The 21,704-nt window shown below is 39.9% G+C and overlaps 1 protein-coding gene across 1 annotated transcript in view; it reads left to right on the top strand.

The window, feature by feature from the left end:
• Positions 1–21,704, top strand: part of KU70 (ATP-dependent DNA helicase 2 subunit Ku70-like protein) — a 301,835-nt gene that overhangs the window by 91,146 nt on the left and 188,985 nt on the right. Inside the window, exons 3-7 of the mRNA XM_089373743.1 lie at positions 1,405–1,519; positions 2,088–2,193; positions 2,339–2,456; positions 2,593–2,676; positions 2,984–3,042. Of these exons, the coding sequence (XP_089229869.1) occupies positions 1,405–1,519; positions 2,088–2,193; positions 2,339–2,456; positions 2,593–2,676; positions 2,984–3,042 (482 nt within the window). The remainder of the gene's footprint in view (positions 1–1,404; positions 1,520–2,087; positions 2,194–2,338; positions 2,457–2,592; positions 2,677–2,983; positions 3,043–21,704) is intronic.

Raw genomic sequence — 21,704 nt, 5'->3', positions numbered from 1 at the left:
GTGCATTGTATGGCAATGAAACGTGTGCTCAGGTACTTTCGAGTACAATGGAGTATTGGATAAGATATGCCAGGAGTGGTGGGCTGTAGTTGAAGGGCTGTATAGACTCAGATGGGGTTGGGAGTGCAGCGAATAGCAAAGGCACCTCATGGCGCTGCTTCAGTTTGGGATCAATAGTGATTTCATGGTTTAGTAGGAAGTAGACTTCAATGGCACTCAATTCTACAGGGGTCAAGTATATGGCAGCGAGTTTGGTGGGTTGTGAGGCCATTTGGCTTCCAAAGATGTGTACAGTGTTATTTGGTCTTCAGTTGGATCCCAGTGTGATCCATTGTAATAAACAAAGTTGCTTCAAACTGTTGGAGAATTCAATGTTTCGTGACAAGTCCAAGCATATAGAGATTAGATATCACTTCATCAGAGACAGGGTCTAGAGGGAAGCTGTGAAGTTTCAGTACATCTCTATAGATGAGCATGTTGAAAATATTGTCCCTAAGCCCCTTGTGAAGGGAAGTTTGTCTTCTACAGACATAAGAGGGAGATGGTGCAGAATACCTTCCTCACTAGGAAGTAGTGTTGATGTCAGATGATAATAGTTCGGTCAGGTTCTTTTGCATAGGCTAATTGTCAAGCATGTAGATGATGCCCAAAGCCTCTCTTGGTAGTTGCTTTATTTATTAAGTGATTTTTTGATCCTTCTGTAAGCTTACCTTGGGAAAAACATATTGATTAATTAATTAACTAATGTTGGCTATTGGGCTAATGTTTTCTAATGAAAAGTAAAGTAATTCACTTTAAAGAATTAGATCTAATCTCTACCATTGATCTCAAGTGAGGCTTAGGATCTAATCTTAGCCATCCATCACTTAGGTGATTAGGGTCAGGGATGCAGTCCAGTGAGAAATTATATCCTTTGTGAGGAGATGGAATTATATCCAGGTTGCGATTTTGCTGTATAAATTCTGTATCTCTGTGGGCTATTTTCCCTAAAAAGGGAGCCCTTATTTTTCCTGAGAAATAATAATGAAGGAGAAATTGGATGGTGATTTTTTTGCTCTGTTTGTGACTGTTTTTTTTCATTTGAGTTTCCGCTGCAAATTAATTAGTTAAAATACCAGTGTACTTTTATTCAGCAGTTTTCAGGAAAATAATTTACTGGGCGAATATATTTCCTGGTCATAAAATAAATTGCTAGGAATTTAAATCAGATCTGGTATTGGAAAATTAACAGATAAACACTATCAATTTGTTTATAATGTTTTTAATTTGTGATATTCTACTTTGACATGTAACATTTTAACTCTTTTGTGAGGAGATGGAATCAGTCATCAGAACTAATGCTATTTAATTTGGTGATTGTTCTTTGCTTCCATCTCTAATGAACATGGCATATGATTAATGCAGAGAGTGAAGAAAAACATGCAGGAATCTGAGGGTGTCTATGTTTTCAATGTTCATGAAAGAGAAGAACTTGACCATCCAACAGCACGATTGATCAAAGACTTCAGCCGTATAGAGGGTGAGTTTGTGAGCATTAATGCCAATGTATTTTAGTTCCAGAATAAATGAAACTTTGTTGACAATTTTGAGGATGTTAATGAGCTTTATATTATCATTCATTGTGTTGGCCATGCAAATAATGATTTAGTGTAGTCTTGTCTCTTTATCACGCTGGATTTGAAATTATGGCTTTTAGCTATGATCTTCAGAAGTTTAGCTTCCATTTATCAATGGTTGTTTGTTTGCTTTGGGGGAACTTACTGGTTTATTGTACGCTATTGACACTACTCATTTTTAAAATTGGAATGCTGGCAACAAAATTTAAATTGAATTTCTGAAGTATGAATAATGCTTTTGGCTGTGCCTTTTGGCTCCCTTTACGTTGGGCAGTATTTCAGAAAATTGATTAGCTGCAGTACATTTCTTCAAGTGTCCAATACATCTGTCATTTTTTTAGATGAGATTCGAGGTGGCTGCTATTCTCATTCTGTTGACTTTTTCACTTCTTACATGTATGGATTTATGGATTTTGTGTGTATCAGCTGTATTCAAATTTCTTCTTTGATACTTAACTTACATGTTGACAGATAAGTTCAAAATGGAAATTGGGAGTCAAAGTGCAATTATTCCTGGATCAAGAGAAAATCCCTTATACAATGCTCTTTGGGTTGCACAGGGACTCTTACGCAAGGGGTAGTGAAATGGAGATGGTTTTTCCTTATAAGAATACAGTTTCCATTCATGACTATCATATTTCGGTTGTTTGGTTACTTCTCATTGAATCTAAAACTTGGCCAGATAGTTTTTGTATGTATGTTCAGTGTGTTTATTGTTCCAGGTCCACTCACAATGCTGATAAGCGTATACTATTATTTACCAATAATGATGATCCTTTTGGAAATATTGATGGTGGTGCCAAAGCAGACATGAGGAGGACAACAATTCAGCGTGCCAAAGTAAAGTGTTGAATTGTGTGCTGTTTTTGTGTGCAACTTCTATATTGGATTTTATCATAACCAGGGATTTTCTTGAATGCTTGAGCTGATTCTTCTATGCTCAATCTAGAATTAGTGATCTGTCATTGTTGTGCAGGATGCACAAGATTTAGGTATCTCAATTGAGCTTTTCCCTTTGAATAGGCCAGGTGAAGAATTCAATGTTGCCATTTTCTATGCTGTAAGTTTAGTTGTCTTGTGAATGAGGTAGTTTGTTATAGACTAAAGTTGTCAGAATGTAAAATTTCATTTTTCTGTACCATAGCTTTTATTTTCCTACAATCGAGATAGTTTATTATACAAATATAGTTGTGAGCATATGTATTTCCGAATAAATTTTAAAACGACTGAATGTTTGACTTTTGTGCCATAATTTTCCTACTTGCAGTTGAGCAGTGTCTTATAGCAGAAAGTTGTGAATGTACATTTTTGCAATAGCTGTATTATGAAATCTAGCATATCTTTTGAGTTGATCTTTGATGTTACAGGATATGTTAGGGTTGGAGAAGGAAGAAGTATCACAATTTATTCCTGTAGCAGTTGAAAAGTATGTACTTCTATTTTATTTCATATCAAAAACATAAACTGTTGTTACGGAACTGTTAAACCAACAGTGATTTCTCTTTGCCTTCTTTCAATGGGCATAGGGTATTTCTAATAACATGCTTATGCAGTATGCAGTTTTAGATACAACTTCATTTTTCTGAAATAAAATGCATGTTGGAGTGAAATAAGGATCTACACCCTGAAATGTAACTTTAATTTTGTAGGATCTAATGTTGAAAGTGTTGATGTTTCTAGGGCACAAGCTAGAATAAGTTTTCTTCATCATGATAACTACTTGTTGAGAAACCAATAGGCTAGCAAATTATGTTGATTTCTTTTACTTGATAATTACTTGTGAATATATGTGGGCTTCTTATTTATTTAATTATGTTCTCTTCATCAAACAATTACCAAAACATGAAACGAGAAGATTACAAAAAGATAATGAACTTAAGATGTAGGCTTGTTAAAATTGGCAAGTAGGGCCAAACTCCATGTGGGTCATCTTATTTATGGCTGATAATATTTTTATTAGATTCCTTTCATTGAGAGATGTAGGATTGATCTAAAGATCATCTGATTCCGATAAGTCCTTATGAAGATATGAATTTATTCTGATTATGGAATAATTATCAAGCCAACCTACAACTCATGTAGGCTCAGAAGCCCAATAGTCGCATCTATTCAATCATCAACAGTTGTGTATAAATATAGGAGGTCTTTGCCTCATTTGGACTCACTCAACTCATCACATCTCTCTCTCTCTCTCTCTCCTACGCGGGAAAGAGGCTCTTCTCCTACTGCGCAGAAAGAGACTCTTCTCTTACACGTGGAAGGAAGGTGCAGAATTTAGGGCTGCAACTGCAGAACCAAAGTTTGACCAACGTTGACCATCAATCTGCCTCTTAGAATTGCGATGTCGGTGAATTTGGATCCCCTCTGAAGGCCACATTTTTTGGCGAAGGAATCAAGCTGATCTGATGGTCGGTTTCCAAGATATTATCTGCCCTAGTTTGGTTGATCTAGGGTTTGCTGCTGCTGATGTAAATCAGATTTATGTACTATTTCTCTCTGTTAAATTATTGAAGATAAAGGAAGATTTGATCAAAGGGTTCCCCATATTGGGGTTTGTCCCTGGCTAGCCGCCACATCTTGTGTCTCTTGTCTTGGCTTGTTTTCTGTCGATCGTTTAATGTTCTATCTGCACTTTACTTACTGTACAGGTGATTGCTAATATGTGGATAATAATAATAAAAAGAAGTAAACTGCTCTAAGCATAGAACATACCATAACTTAACATGGTATTAGAGTTGAGGTGAATACAGAGCCCGAGCAAGAGCAAGAGCAATCACCGAAGAGAAGATTGGCAAGGCTATCCTAAAAGGACTATGGGGTCTTCAACACTCTTCCCTGCCGAAGACAAGCTCCGTGAGAAGTCTGACTATCACAGATGGAAGATGTCTCTCGATCTAACCTTAGAAGATCAAGAAGTGTTGGACCATGTGAGAGGCATATTGTTGAGCCTCCATTAGATGCACCTGTTGCTACCAGGAACAAGTGGAAAACCGGTGAAGTCAAAACAAAGAAGATCATCCGGGACTCTATCGACAAGCGCTTGGTGGCCTATGTTTCTGAGCTGAACACCTCCGAGGAAATCTACGATAGACAGATGAGTTTATTTAAAGTTAAATATGCCTTTACTCTTGGGTTTCAAGTGGATTCATTATATCAGGTCAGTGGAAGTCCGCTAGGTGTCATGTCTTGTGACACATCTCTTCAGTCCGAACTTTGGCGTTGACAGTTTGTCCACCTTCATTATAAAGCTCTACCCAATGTAAGACAAATGGTGACAGGGATTCCCGAATTCCGAGTAGAGAAAGTAGGTGTATGTCCGGGATGTGCCGAAGGAAAGCTCAAAAGGGGACCATTACCCTCAAGCCAAAGCAAGACCTCCGATATATTACAGTTGGTTCACTCAGACATATCTGGTATAATGCCTGTGAACTCCTTGGGAGGATATTCATATTACCTTACTTTTACAGATGACTATTCTCGAAAGACTTGGATATACTTCTTGAAAAAGAAGGATGAAGTGTTCTCTCGCTTTCGACACTTCAAAGCCTTGATCGAGAATCAAACCGAAAAGAAGATCAAGATCTTAAGGACTGATAATGGGATTGAATATGAATCTAACGAGTTTCATGACTTTTGTAAAGAGGCTGGCATTAAGAGGGAGACTACTACACCATATACTCCTGAACAGAATGGTGTGGCGGAAAGGAAGAACCGTACGATTGTGGAAGCTGTCCGTGCCATGCTCCATGATCAAAGACTTTCGAAGTTTCTATGGGACGAAGCTGCAAACATCGCCATATATGTATGAAAACAATGCCCTCATCAAGCATTGGGTTCCAAGACTCCTGAAGAAATGTTCACCGAAAGGAATCTTCGTGGGCTATAGTGAAAGGCTATAGAATCTATGTAGCCGATCAAAGGGAAGTCATGATTAGTCATGATGTCACCTTTGACGAAGATATGGCTCTCAGCCAGGTGAACAATCTTCCTACAGCGAGGAGCTCTCAAGAAGCTGACACCAGGGAACCGAAAGAAAAAGAGTATGACGAGATATTTGCACCTGTTGCCAGATATACCACCATCCGCTCGATCATTGCCCTTGCGACTTCACAAGGATGGGACTTACATTAGATGGATGTCAAGACCACATTCTTGCATGGTTCGATCAAAGAAGAGGTCTATGTGGAGCAACTCGAAGAATTTGAGATTTATGATCGAAAATCTCATGTATGCAAGTTGAAGAAGGATCTCTATGGGCTGAAGCAAGCACCCTGAGCATAGTATGAGAGGATCGATAGCTACTTGATGAAGCTGGGATTCACTAGGAGTGAAGCCGATCCTAACCTTTACTCTAAGGTTGAAGATGATACACCTCTCATACTGGTGCTGTATGTGGATGACCTCTTTCTAACAAGTGCAGACCCTCTCATTCACAAATGTAAGAGGGAGTTGGCTTCTGAATTTGAAATGAAGGACCTAGGACTGATGCACTATTTCCTAAGACTTGAAGTCTGGCAGAAGCCAAGGGATATTTTCCTATCTCAAGGAAAATATGTGGTGAAAATATTGGAAAGATTTGGTATGGTGGACTGCAAGCCTGTGACTACCTCGAGGATCTTAACTTTCAGAAGTTACATGGTAGTGATGTCGGACCAGATTTGGGAAATGCCTCTGAGTTTCATAAACTCATTCGTGTTGATGTTCTTGGTGAACCTCCGTCTGGACATATGTTTTGCAGTGAGCATGGTGAGCTCATATTTGGTTGAGCCTCATTGGATTGATGCCAAGAATCTTTTGAGATGTCTTTGGGGCACAATCTCTTATGGATTCAGATCAATGTTGCACGAAGCGGGAGCGAAGCGGAAGCGCGAAGCGGAAGCGCGGAGCGCGGAAGCGTCATTTTCCAAAAATCTAGGGAGCGAAGCGTCCGCGGAAGCGTCTGCTATATATATATATTTTTTTATATTTTTTTGCATTTATACTCAAAACAAACATCCCAAATACCAAATTAATTGTAGAAGACATGAAAACATGCATATTTTTGCATAAATCAAGATAGATATGGCATCCATGATTCCATTGTAGTTACTAGTATGTACAACAATCATCTATATTCTAGCTATTACAAACATACATCAAATTTTGAAGCATATTATAAAACATAAAACATTTAAGCATATTATAAAACATAAAACATAGAGCATATTATGATTTATCTAGCAAGTGAGCAACTGTCAACATTTGTCATGTCCAAAATTCAAATAATAATGTTTACAAAATATGTCACTTGGTCACCGCCAAGCCAAAAAGGTTCAAAATTCAAATTCACAAGTCTACAAGTCTAATGAGTAATCTATGACAAAAAGAAGTAGATTGTGAATATATCTACTAATCTCTCCTCCTTCCACCACGAATAGAACGTGATGGCGGGCCTCCACGTGGTGGCAATGAAGAAGATGGTCCCTGTGTAAGTCGTGGCACTGGAACTGATGAAGAAGAACCTCCTCTAGTAGAAACCAAGGGACCAGATGGGGGTGGGGGTGGTGGCATATCAACACCCGTGTCATCATCCTAGAATCGCTCAAAAAATTCATGCAAAAAAAAAACACTAGTTAACAAAAAAATTAAAAACATGAATTCTTTATAAGGGAAAATTGGAAAATTCATACCACAATGGACATACCTGGATAAGAGAATCCTCTAATTGCTCTAGTCGCAACACTCCATCCTCCAAATTGGGCTCCTCTGGATTCTTGTCCCAAGTCAACAAGTCTTTATTAGACTTTGCATCTTCACAGTAATGGGACAACAATCGCAAGTTGTAATGAACATAAACCAAGCTCTCTGCCCGGTCTAAATTCAACCTGTTCCTTTTAACACTGTGGATGAAAGAATAAGAGCTCCAACACCTCTCTGCAGAAGAAGTGTTTACCACCTGTGATAGCACCCGCAATGCCAAACTCTGTAGAAGTGGAGTAGGCCCTCCATGCATGTTCCACCACTCAAGAGCAGAAAAATTCTCTCGATCTTGAATTGCATGCATGCTCGAAAATGGACCAGTGCTGCTCGTATAGTTGCTCACGTGTCTCCGTACCAATGCAGCCTCCTCCTCATCAGGGATTAATCTACTCAATGCAGCCATATATTTTTCGTGAACCTCTTTATCTTGGTGTGGTCTTCTCCTGACTCCCCCCCCAGGTGCTGGTTTTGAAAGCCATGATGGATGATAGTATTTAGGTGTCAAAACATATGCTAATGCATGCAATGGAACATTTAGGCTATCCCATCGTTTTACCACCTCTTCACGAATATAATTGTACAAGGTGGTATCTCTAGGCTCAACAATGTCTTTAATCTGCCCCAACATGCTATCCATTTGCTCATACACCTCCCCAATTACTGGTCGATCTGAATCTGCAAACTTGATCATGTAATAAATTGGTTTGGTGAATTGCAAAACATATTTAACCTGTGACCAAAAGTAACTGTCAAGAACAATGTCCTTGACTTCATTAGCACCATCTGTGTCATTGTTAATTTCATCCCATGTTTCAGCACACACCAGATTAGTTAAAGCTTGTCTCACCCTCACTAGCCGCCTAAAGGTGAGGTAATAACTAGCAAATCTTGTCTTTGCAATTTTAAGCAATTGCAACTTGGAGTAAGTGCCATAGAAGTAGTTTACCCTTGTATGCCCTGTGATGAATTTAATGAGCTGCTTCCCTTTCCTGTAAACCTCAGCAATCCACCCACAATCTTTGTGTTTCACAATATCATGCATCAAAAGGTTCAATGTGTGAACCAGGCACCCAGACCAAAAGATGTGTGGATGAGTACGCTCAATAATTTTTCCTGCTAACTTACAATTTGCTGCATTATCTGTGATCACTTGAATCACATTATTCGGACCAACATCTTTGATTGATTTCAATAGGAGATCTGCAATGTTTTGTGCAGTTGCACTGATGGAGGAGGAGTCATGAGATGCAATAAATACTGCACCACTAGAAGAAACACCAAGAACATTTATCAAATGTTGGTTTCTAATATTTGTCCACCCATCTGATACAATGGATACCCCATAATCCACCCACTCATGTGTAAAACGTGTCAAAGCTCTTTGAACCTTAGCTTTTTCTCTTTCTAATAACACTGTTCTAGCTTTCTCATAGTTGGGGGCCTTGTATCCTTTTGGGGCTTCATTGATGGCCTTTACCATGTCATGCCAATAGGGAGAGCGAAGCACATTGAATGGTACACCGCAAGCACAAAGAAAACGGACTATCTTTCCATCCACATCATCCCTCCCAGTAACATTAAGGAAATCCCCTATTGTTTTTCTACCTCCAGAGGTTGCAAAAGTACCATGAGGAGATGGGCAACTACCAAATTTAGAGGTTGCACTTGATTCAGAATGAGTTTTTTGTTTCTTGTTTTTTCCTTGTGCAGCCATCTCTAATTTGATGTATTTTTGTCTTTGTTCACTTGAAATGTTTGGGCAAATGGTTACCCCCACGGAACCCTTTCTTTCATCACTGTCTAGCACCCCACAAAGATGCCTCCTCAGACGGGTATATGAACCCGTATATGGTTTTCCTCCATGACAACCATGAGGGCACATCCATTTGTAAGATCCACCACCCTTTCCCCCTTCAAGTTTGGTCACAAAGGTCCACAAGGGATTTGATGTACCTTTCCCATCTTGTGCTTCAGTGTCCTCTTCAAGTTCATCCCCTTCCTCTTCAAACCCTTCCTCCTCATCATACATTGGGTCACTACTATTAGGACCAAGTTCATCCCCTTCCTCTTCCCCTCTATTCCTCACCCTTGCCATCATTAAAACCAAGAGTGGAATGATACATAGAAGCCAAAAGAACACCATCTTGGAATATGGATATAGGTGGTGGACAACCTGTAAATAAAGGAGCAAGTAGAAACAATGGGAAAGAGTAGGAGAGGGAGGAGAAAAATACAATTTTTTTTTCAAAAAAACAAGGGAGTTTGGGGTTTGAACTTACCTCTTTAGCTCTTGTAGATGAAGTCCTCCAAGCTCTTGCTCCAAGCTCCTCCTCCTTCTCCTAGCTCCTCCTTCTTCACTCCTCCAAGCTCTCCTCTCTTCTCCTCTCCTTTCCTCTCTTCTCTTCTCCTCTCCTCTCTTCTCTTCTCCAACTCTCATAAACTCAAAGTGAGAAAATGAGAAGAGAATGGGGGCTTTATTCTTTTCTAAAGTCACCCTAGACTCACCCTAAACCAACCTAACCCACCCCCTCATGCTAGTTAAGACTCAAGTTAAAACAAATTAAAAAAAAATCAAGTTAAAAAAATGATGCCGCGGGTTGCTTCCGGAATCGCCTGGGAACCGTGCGGGTGGCGTGCGGTTCCGGGCCGGAAGCTTGGCGCCACCCCGTGCCCGAACCGCCCTCGGATCCGCGGTTCCGGGGTGGCCGCAACCTATATGGCAGGAACCGCGTATAAAAGACGGAACCGCGCCCCCTCCTCCTCAGAATCGCGATTCCCAAATGGATTCCGGGACGGTTCGCTCCGAACCGCGGTTCCGGGTTTGGATCCTCCGGGGGGGGGGCGATTCCTGCAACACTGATTCAGATACATTGCTAGAAATATGAATCTGCATGATTATTCGAATGCTGAGTGAGCAGGAAGTGTGGAGAGCACTTCCCAGTGCTGGTTCTCTTTGGAATCTACCTCGATATCCTCGATAAGTAGGAAGCAGAAGTCAGTGGCTCTGAGCACCGCCAAGGCAGAATACATTGCTGCTAGCATGGCCTCCTGTGAGGCAATCTGGTTACGTAAGCTCTTTAGTGAGCTGTTTGGATTTCATTGGATACCACCATGATCCTATGTGACAACCAGAGTGGGGTTCATTTGTTAGAGAATCCCGTATTTCATGATCGCTCCAAGCATATCGATATTAGGTACCACTATATTCGAGATATGGTGTAGCGAGGAGCAACAAGGCTCCAACATATCGGTACAGATGAACAGGTCGCCGACATTCTGACAAAGCCCCTAGGGAAAGTCAAATTCCTGACTTTCCAAGAACAACTTGGTGTTGTTGAAAGACCCTCTAATGAGGGTCCTGTATGATGCATTGAGCTTTGGGAGCTCCGAGGGGGTGCGGGGTACTTCTTGGAACGACATATGACCACAGAGTGATTCACCATCCCCTGGTGGTATACATGTACACCTCGTGGCGACTATGTAGCATGATGATTGGTTCTCCTGTGAGGTCTGGATGATGTGTTCTCCATGACGACTATGTAACAGGATGATTGGTTCTCCTGTGAGGTCTGGATGATGTGTTCTCCATGACGACTATGTAGTCGGATGATTGGTTCTCCTATGAGGTCTAGATGATGTGTTCTCCATGATGACTATGTAGCAGGATGATTAGTTCTCTTGTGAGGCCTGGATGATGTGTTCTCCATGGCGTTTATGTAGCAGGATGATTAGTTCTCCTGTGAGGACAGGATTGATTAAGTCTCCTGTCAAGGCATCCTACCCATGCAGTCTGGGACTCATGGGGAGTACCTCTCATCTAATCAATGAGAAGGGAAATGAGGATAGGGACCATAGTAGTACCGATGGACGCATTGCTGTATCTATCGTACTCCCTATGCTAGGATGACCTTCATTGATTTGGGATCAGTGATACTGGTCTGGGACCAGTGGTAGGAGTTGCACCCACAATGACGCTGACTTCGGGTCGGTTGAGACTGGTCTGGGACCAGTGGTAGGAGTTGTACCCACTATGACGCTAACTTTGGGTCGGTTGAGACTAGTCTGGGACTAGTGGTACACACTCTGAGACTGACTTTGAGTCAGTGGAGGATGATACTGGTCTGGGACCAGTGGTAGGAGTTATACCCACTATGATGCTGACTTCGGGTCGGTTGAGATTGGTCTGGGACCAGTGGTACACACTCTGAGACTGACTTTGAGTCAGTATGATACATCCTCGATCATTTCTTCCTCTTCATAATTCAGACAAAGCAGAGCAGAGCAAAACAGAGCAGAGCATAACAGAGCAGATTAGGGCAGAACAAAACAGAGCAGAGCAGGCAGGATAGAGCAGAGCAAGGGTCAAGCTGTACAGGGCAGTGCATTTGATGGATCAATAGTAGCAACCGACAGACAGATTGCAGATGGAGTTCTCCCTAGTTGAGAGAGAGTGTTAAAATTAGCAACTAGGGCCAAACTCCATGTGGGTCATCTTATTCATGGCTGATAATATTTTCATTAGATTCCTCTCGTCGAGAGGTGTAGGATCGATCTAAAGATCATTCGATTCTGATAAGTATTTATGAAGATATGAATTTATTTTGATTATGGAATAATTATCAAGCCGACCTACAACTCATGTAGGCTCAGAAGCCCAACAGTCACATCTATTCAATCATTAACAGTTGTGTATAAATACAGGAGGTCTTTTCCTCATTTGGACTCACTCAACTCATCACATCTCTCTCTCTCTCTCCTATGTAGAAAAGAGGCTCTTCTCCTATTGCGTAGAAGGAGACTCTTCTCGCTGATAATATTTTCATTAGATTCCTCTCGTCGAGAGGTGTAGGATCGATCTAAAGATCATTCGATTCTGATAAGTATTTATGAAGATATGAATTTATTTTGATTATGGAATAATTATCAAGCCGACCTACAACTCATGTAGGCTCAGAAGCCCAACAGTCACATCTATTCAATCATTAACAGTTGTGTATAAATACATGAGGTCTTTTCCTCATTTGGACTCACTCAACTCATCACATCTCTCTCTCTCTCTCCTATGTAGAAAAGAGGCTCTTCTCCTATTGCGTAGAAGGAGACTCTTCTCACACGTGTGGAAGGAAGGTGCAAAATTTAGGGCTACAAATGCAGAACCAAAGTTTGACCAGCGTTGACCATCAGTTTGGCTCTCAGAACTGTGCTGTAGGTGAATCTAGATCCCCTCTGAAGGCCGCATTTTTTGGTGAAGGAATCAAGCCGATCCGACGGTTGGTTTGCAAGATATTGTTTGCCCTAGTTTGGATGATTTAGGGTTTGCTGCTGCTGATGTAAATCAGATTTATGTACTATTTCTCTCTGCTGAATTATTGAAGATAAAGGAAGATTTGATCAAAGGGTTTTCCCATATTGGGGTTTGTCCCTGGCTAGCCACCACATCTTGTGTCTCTTGTCTTGGCTTGTTTTCTATCGATCGTTTAATGTTCTATCTGCACTTTACTTATTGTACAGGTGATTGCTAATATGTGGATAATAATAATAAAAAGAAGTAAACTGCTCTAAGCATAGAACATACCATAACTTAAGCCAGGGAAAAAGCCCACAAGGGGGAAACCCAACTAACTTCTCTTTTTATAGAATTAGATCAAAGTGAGGAATCCAAGACCCAAAAACCAAGAGCAAGACTTCCCACAAGATCCATGTTAGCCCTCCTTCAAACCCTCTTTAACCAAGTCAACAATGGTCAAAGCTCTTAAAATCTTGGTCAAACTCTGATTTTTGGACCTGCAAGACTTCTGAAAGTTTTTAACCCTTGCAACAGATTTGAACCTTCTCACATGTGATAGAAATTAGGGCAGAAACTTCACACGTGTGACCTATTTCTCTCTCCTTTTACCTTTGCTCTCTCTCCTTTACATTTTTGCTGATTTCTCTCCCTTCTCGGCACGCAAATCAAAGTTGATGATATCCCAAATGAGGTCAAGTTGCACTGTATTTATACACATCCAAGAAGTCGAATAGGTCCCTTCTAGAGCCAACTTGTCTAGGCAGGGCCAACTTGGTCTCATGGAGTCAAAATTGACTATTTTGACTCAAATAAAATTCTTTTTCTTTTTTCTTTCAGAAGTCCAAATGGGACTTGTCTCAAGTACAATAATTTTATTCACAACAATTTTTTTTTTTGACTCAATAAACCCTAGAAGCATGAAGAACATGCTTGACTAATGAAATTATAATCATAACAATAATAATTTCTTTTTCTTCTTTTGCCTTTTCATGAAATACATAATGATACAAGTACAATGATAATTATGAAGACCAAACCTAGTTACACTTTTCAACACTTGTAATGATCAATTAACGTCAATTACATTTCCAATATCATTAAGCAATTATACATAAGAGAATATCAATCATTAAACATGAAAGAGCAGTTGAAAATAACCATGAAACCATGAGACAAGAGACACAAAAATGAGGCTTGAGGCTAGGGAAAAACCCATAAATCCTACCTTATGAGAGAGAGAGTTCATAGTTCATCGATACATTAGAAACAACATCAAAACGATAGCCAAAAGAGAAACCAAAAATCTTCCAAGCCTCTCTTCCTTCCTTTTGAAATTTTGGCCCTCCTTGCTTCTTTTCCCTTCGTTGGAACAAAGAGAAGACAAGAGAAAATGATGTGCCAAATGTGGAGGAAGGCTCTTGTATTTATAGTCGTCAAGTGGGGTCGAATGGGTTCCTCCAAGGGGCCCAAACGACTTAAACAATAGGAGGCCAACTTGAAATTTTTGGTGGATTTTTTTTTTTTTTCATTTCTTCACATAATGAAAATACCAACCATGGCTACTATATTGCCAACATTCCCTTTTAGCTAGAGAAGTACTTTTCTCTCACTCTCTCTCAAGATCAATCTTCCTGACCAATCCATAGGTCTCTCGGCACACAACCTAAGGGAGAGATCATCAATGTCATCATAAGGAAAGATACATAACATACACCACAACAAGTGGGATCAATCAATGAGGCCAAATCAATCATATACACATGGTACATCTCCCTGACCACAAACAAGGTCTCTCGACCCACAACCTAAAGGAGGAATCCCTATTTCAATCCTTAACCACACACAAGGTCTCTCGGCCCACAGCCTAAGGGAGAGAACTGGAGATCAATCTCCTCGTCCAATCCATAGGTCTCTCGGCACACGACCTAAGGGAGAGATCAAAAACTCAGTGCCTTAGAACCAAGCTCCCTAACCAGACTCATCGGTCTCTCGACTCACACCCTAAGGGAGTGCCAACCTTTTGAACCAATCCATAGGTCTCTCATTACACAACCTAAGGAAGATTCATGATGCTATGTTATCAATGCTCCCTCTCTAAGGGGAATTCTTAGTCATTGCAGGCTTCTCATAGAAACAAACATCAACAATTTGTTCAATAGCAGAAAAGTAGCAATGGTGGATTTTAGCACTTGATCAAACATCTTATAGACAACAATAGGCTGAACAGTCAATTGTATTTTCAACTTTAGTGGTGGTTTCTCATAGAAGCAAATACCAACAACTTGCTCAACAACAGAAAAGTAGCCATTGTGGATTTCAACATTTTGATCAAACGTTCCAGTAGACAACAACATACAACTATTTATTTAGCTTTAGCTAGGGCTTCTTACAAAAGCAAACATGAGTGACCATGGTCAAATGTAGTAGAAGATTAAATGGATCAACAAACAACATTCGAAGACAAATTACTTTTACATTTTCATCTTCAATTGCCCTAAATACAATAGAAACATCCATGTTATTTAGATCAAGGTTAGTTGGGAGCAAGAGCAGGAACGCCATTTTTAGAAGCTCCCGGTTTGGGAGCGATTCCGGGAGCATTTTCTATAATATATATATATATTTTGATATTTTTGATATTTTTTATATTTTGATGCATATATGTCAACAAAAGCATGTAGAATGATGAATTCAATATAAAAACATAGATTGAACCATATAAAAACAATCATCTAGAAGTTATAATCTTCATCAACCACGTCCACAAGTTAGTAACATACAACATATTGAGTCTCATGATTCATCAATCTTGAAGTTTCAAGCTTTCAAAATGCAATATATAACATTTTTTCTCATTGATCACCAAAGTTGTACTTGTGAGCTAAGTGTAACCATTACAACAAATAATATCTAATATGAAATGAAATGTTATAAAATGAAATGAAATGAAACAACTTTCAACTTTCACGAAGCATCATATTCATAATTCATTACTAATGAGTTATAATTGTGAACTTCAAACTTAAATTGTCATATATTGTTTACAAAAAATATCATAATAAATATGAAAGAGTCAATAGTTATAAAAACTACTAGAAACTAGAAAATACAAGTAAATCTATTATCTATTGCTAATGCTTGGGCCTCTTGCCGCCACGAGAAATGTCTAATTTTTTAGTCTTGTTGGAAAATTAGGATCTTTGTCATTAATATCACCCTCTAAGCATTAACATCCAGAGGTATCTTTGTCATTACCTCTGGATCTGTATAGGGATCTTTTTCATTAATATCACCCTCTAAGCATTAACATAAGATAGAAAAAGCATAGCATGTAAAGTCAAGATTTTGTTTGAGTGATGTGTACATTTTTAGGAGGGTCATGATAGAGGATTTTGACAACCGATGTCACTAACATCAAAGTACATAGAGAGATTGGTGTCTTAATATGAGTTCCATACCCTAATACATGACAAAATCCAATGGAAACATTGCAATACCCCCAATCCTGAAATCTTGAAAAACTGATAAGTCTGCTGGATTTTGAATGAAATCTAAAATTCTACTTTCTCCATATGAAATCCAATGAGGTTGGAACCACTCTCAAACATCCTGAGTCATTTCATGGTAATGTTAAAAATTTAAGTAAAGGGATGGAAATGAAGATTAAGGAGAATGTCACATTTACTTTAAGAATTTAACATTACCATGACTCACATATCAATACTAGGGGTATAGGCTTGATCATTAGGTTGCCCCACTCAAAATTTATTTGTTTCTTTGAAAACATTTAATTTGGAATATTAGTGCAAAAAAAATTGCAAAAAAGACTAAACACTCCTGAAAAACTAGGGAGCTTTTTTTTTTATCGGGAGCGCGCTCCTGAGTCGCTCCCACCCGGAGCACAAATTGGGAGTGGGGGTGTGGGGGGCGCCAATGTTGCACGAAGCGGGAGCGAAGCGGAAGCGGAAGCGGGAGCGCGGAAGCGTCATTTTCCAAAAATCTAGGAAGCGAAGCGTCCGCGGAAGTGTCTGCTATATATATATATATATTTTTTATATTTTTTTGCATTTATACTCAAAACAAACATCCCAAATACCAAATTAATTGTAGAAGACATGAAAACATGCATATTTTTGCATAAATCAAGATAGATATGGCATCCATGATTCCATTGTAGTTACTAGTATGTACAACAATCATCTATATTCTAGCTATTACAAACATACATCAAATTTTTAAGCATATTATAAAACATAAAACATTTAAGCATATTATAAAACATAAAACATAGAGCATATTATGATTTATCTAGCAAGTGAGCAACTGTCAACATTTGTCATGTCCAAAATTCAAATAATAATGTTTACAAAATATGTCACTTGGTCACCGCCAAGCCAAAAAGGTTCAAAATTCAAATTCACAAGTCTACAAGTCTAATGAGTAATCTATGACAAAAAGTAGTAGATTGTGAATATATCTACTAATCTCTCCTCCTTCCACCACGAATAGAACGTGGTGGCGGGCCTCCACGTGGTGGCAATGAAGAAGATGGTGCCTGTGTAAGTCGTGGCACTGAAACTGATGAAGAAGAACCCCCTGCTGTTGGTGTTGAACCATGGAACCTAGGAACCAAGGGACCAGATGGGGGTGGGGGTGGTGGCATATCAACACGGTCATCATCATCCTAGAATCGCTCAAAAAATTCATGCAAAGAAAAAAACACTAGTTAACAAAAAAATTAAAAACATGAATTAGAGAAATGCTTTATAAGGGAAAATTGGAAAATTCATACCACAATGGACATACCTGGATAAGAGCATCCTCTAATTGCTCTAGTCGCAACACTCCATCCTCCAAATTGGGCTCCTCTGGATTCTTGTCCCAAATCAACAAGTCTTTATTAGACTTTGCATCTTCACAGTAATGGGACAACAATCGCAAGTTGTAATGAACATAAACCAAGCTCTCTGCCCGGTCTAAACTCAACCTGTTCCTTTTAACACTGTGGATGAAAGAATAAGAGCTCCAACACCTCTCTGCAGAAGAAGTGTTTACCACCTGTGATAGCACCCGCAATGCCAAACTCTGTAGAAGTGGAGTACCCCCTCCATGCATGTTCCACCACTCAAGAGCAGAAAAAGTCTCTCGATCTTTAATTGCATGCATGCTCCCAAATGGACTAGTGTTGAGCGTATAGTTGCTCACATGTCTCCGTACCAATGCAGCGTCCTCCTCATCAGGGATTAATTTACTCAATGTAGCCATATATTTTTCGTGAACCTCTTTATCTTGGTGTGGTTTTCTCCTGCTTCCCCCCCAGGTGCTGGTGTTGAAAGCCATGATGGATGATAGTATTTAGGTGTCAAAACATATGCTAATGCATGCAATGGAATATTTAGCATTTCCCATCGGTTTTGCACCTCTACACGAATATAATTGTACAAGGTGGTATCTCTAGGCTCAACAATGTCTTTAATCTGCCCCAACATGCTATCCATTTGCTCATACACCTCCCCAATTACTGGTCGATCTGAATCTGCAAACTTGATCATGTAATAAATTGGTTTGGTGAATTGCAAAACATATTTAACCTGTGACCAAAAATAACTGTCAAGAACAGTGTCCTTGACTGCATTAGCACCATCTGTGTCAGTGTTAATTTCATCCCATGTTTCAGCACACACCATATTAGTTAAAGCTTGTCTCACCCTCACTAGCCGCCTAAAGGTGAGGTAATAACTAGCAAATCTTGTCTTTGCAATTTTAAGCAATTGCAACTTGGAGTAAGTGCCATAGAAGTAGTTTACCCTTGTATGCCATGTGATGAATTTAATGAGCTGCTTCCCTTTCCTGTAAACCTCAGCAATCCACCCACAATCTTTGTGTTTCACAATATCATGCATCAAAAGGTTCAATGTGTGAACCAGGCACCCAGACCAAAAGATGTGTGGATGAGTACGCTCAATAATTTTTCCTGCTGCCTTACAATTTGCCGCATTATCTGTGATCACTTGAACCACATTATTCGGACCAACATCTTTGATTGATTTCAATAGGAGATCTGCAATGTTTTGTGCAGATGCAGTGATGGAGGAGGAGTCATGACATGCAATAAATACTGCACCACTAGAAGAAACACCAAGAACATTTATCAAATGTTGGTTTCTAATATTTGTCCACCCATCTGATACAATGGATACCCCAGAATCTACCCACTCATTTGTAAAACGTGTCAAAGCTCTTTGAACCTTAGCTTTTTCTCTTTCTAATAACACTGTTCTAGCTTTCTCATAGTTGGGGGCCTTGTATCCTTTTGGGGCTTCATTGATGGCCTTTACCATTTCATGCCAATAGGGAGAGCGAAGCACATTGAATGGTACACCGCAAGCACAAAGAAAACGGACTATCTTTCCATCCACATCATCCCTCCCAGCAACATTAAGGAAATCCCCTATTGTTCTTCTACCTCCAGAGCTTGCAGAAGTACCATGAGGAGATGAGCAACTACCAAATTTAGAGGTTGCACTTGATTCAGAATGAGTTTTTTGTTTCTTGTTTTTTTGTTGTGCAGCGATCTCTATTTGGATGTATTTTCTTCTTTCTTCAGTTGAAATGTTTGGGCAAATTTGTACCCCCACAAAACCCTTTTTTTCATCACTGTCCAGCACCCCACAAAGATGCCTCCTCAGACGGGTATATGAACCACAATATGGTTTTCCTCCATGACAACCATGAGGGCACACAAATTTGTAAGATCCACCACCCTTTCCCCCATCAAGTTTGGTCACATAGTTCCACAAGGGTGTTGATGTAGCTTTCCCATCTTGTGTTTCAGTGTCCCCTTCAAGTTCATCCCCTTCCTCTTCAAACCCTTCCTCCTCATCATACATTGGGTCACTACTATTAGGACCATCACCAATGTCCTCTTCTGTTTCTTCCCTTCTATTCCTCACCCTTGCCATCATTAAAACCAAGAGTGGAATGATACATAGAAGCCAAAAGAACACCATCTTGGAATATGGATATAGGTGGTGGACAACCTGTAAATAAATGAGCAAGTAGAAACAATGGGAAAGAGTAGGAGAGGGAGGAGAAAAATACAAAAAAATTGTCACAAAAAATAAGGGAGTTTGGGGTTTGAACTTACCTCTTTAGCTCTTGTAGATGAAGTCCTCCAAGCTCTTGCTCCAAGCTCCTCCTCCTTCTCCTTGCTCTTCCTTCTTCACTCCTCCAAGCTCTCCTCTCTTCTCCTCTCTTTTCCTCTCTTCTCTTCTCCTCTCCTCTCTTCTCTTCTCCAACTCTCATAAACTCAAAGTGAGAAAATGAGGAATGAATGGGGGCTTTATTCTTTTCATTCCTCACATTAACCTCACTCTAACCTCACCCTAACCCACCCCCTCAATGCTAACTTAAGTTAACTTTAAAAAAAAATTAAAAAAATGAGGTTTTTTTCCCTTGGGCGCGCGGTTTTGGAGGAAGCGCTCCGAAGCGCTGCGTGAAGCGCACGCTTCCTGGCCCGAAGCGCCATCCGAAGCGCGCTTCGGGGCCGGCGCTTCCTAATTTCCAGGAAGCGCATTAAAAAGGCCGAAGCGCGCTTCGCCATTTTCGGAAGCGCGCTTCCGGGGGCGCTTCCTGGGCGCTTCCGTACGGGGCGCGCTTCGGGCCTAGGATCCGGGGGGCGGGGGGGGCGCTTCCTGCAACATTGGGGGGCGCTCCCTCGCAACCCTAATTTAGATCAGCAGAACACCCATAATTGCTCTTTCTTTCTTTAATACATCCAGTTTCGAATAAAGTCACCAATTTCATGCATCAGGTGCTTCAATGAGCCAATCAATCAACCATGTCAACAACAGAGTCTTGCAACTTCTTCAAATGAAGCAAGCGTCCATGGACTCACAGTCCATCATGCCACATCCTCAACAATTTTACAATTCTTTAATCAACTCCCTCTTACACTGGACAAAGAGGACCTCAGTCCTTGTCAAAAACATATCTTCAATACATAGCAGAAGAATCATGGGCTCATCTTTAGTGGATTTGGATCAACATCATTATTCAAAACATCTAGCCAACTTCATCTTGGAAGTCATAATTGACATCTTTTTGTCATAGATCAAAACATGCTTCAATTCAGGCTGATCCTGTATGCTCCCTCTGAGTCCAAAGCCCATCCAATCATGAGCCTTCTTGTCACATTGTTCTTCCATTGATTTCCAACAATTGCCACACCTTGGTAGTCTTCATTATGTACCTGCAATCCTCGCTAGGAGGCCATGGAAGAACAAATACAAGCAAGCAAGATATATAAAGACGAGACTGATACTGAAACAACAATAGAAACAATCAAGAACGTACTTATCTCTTGAGAATGTGTTAGCTCTCTCTTGATCACAATCTTCTTGGGTCTAGTCAACCTCGTTCTACTTATCAAGGAGTTAATCTCATCATTATGATAAAGAAGTCCACATTATCAAGGAATCCAATTTCCAAATTATCATATCATCATCAAGAAATCCACATCATCAAGGAGTCCATATCATTAACAAGGAGTCCACATCGTCATCAAGGAGTCATTAGTAACGACAAAGGAAATACAAGATACCTATCTTTTGAGAACGTGTCAACTCACTCTTAATTCTTAGCCGTCTTGCATCCAACATGCAAATCAACCTTATCATCAAGATGTCAAATCTTTTAGGACCTAGGGTTTCCTTCTTTCAAGCAAAAGCAATCAGTTCATAAGCCCAAGGCTTTCTCCGTTGAAAAGTGTAACTAGTTTCGGTCTTCATAGTGACGTGTAATTATGATTTATGTAATTGATGTATTGAAGAAAATAAAGTTATTTTTATAATGCTTGATTCATGGGTTTCACGATCAAGGAATTTTATTTTATAGTTAAGACTCCCATTGTGAGTCTTTAGGTTGGTCATCAAGTCATAAAGTCTAGTGGAGTCAATGTAAAGCATTGAAGACCCATCTGGGTATGTTATACATTGTAAAAGAAAATTTATTTATGTCATCAACCCTCCAAGACCTTGTCACAATCACTCCTTGAAGTTGGC

This window comes from Pinus tabuliformis, chromosome 8, assembly GCF_031772625.1.
Source record: "Pinus tabuliformis cultivar Carrire ecotype Pingquan chromosome 8, CPIR1, whole genome shotgun sequence".
Classification (NCBI taxonomy): domain Eukaryota; kingdom Viridiplantae; phylum Streptophyta; class Pinopsida; order Pinales; family Pinaceae; genus Pinus; species Pinus tabuliformis.
Note: the sequence above shows the minus strand (reverse complement) of the source record. Positions and strands in the feature narration are given on the sequence as shown.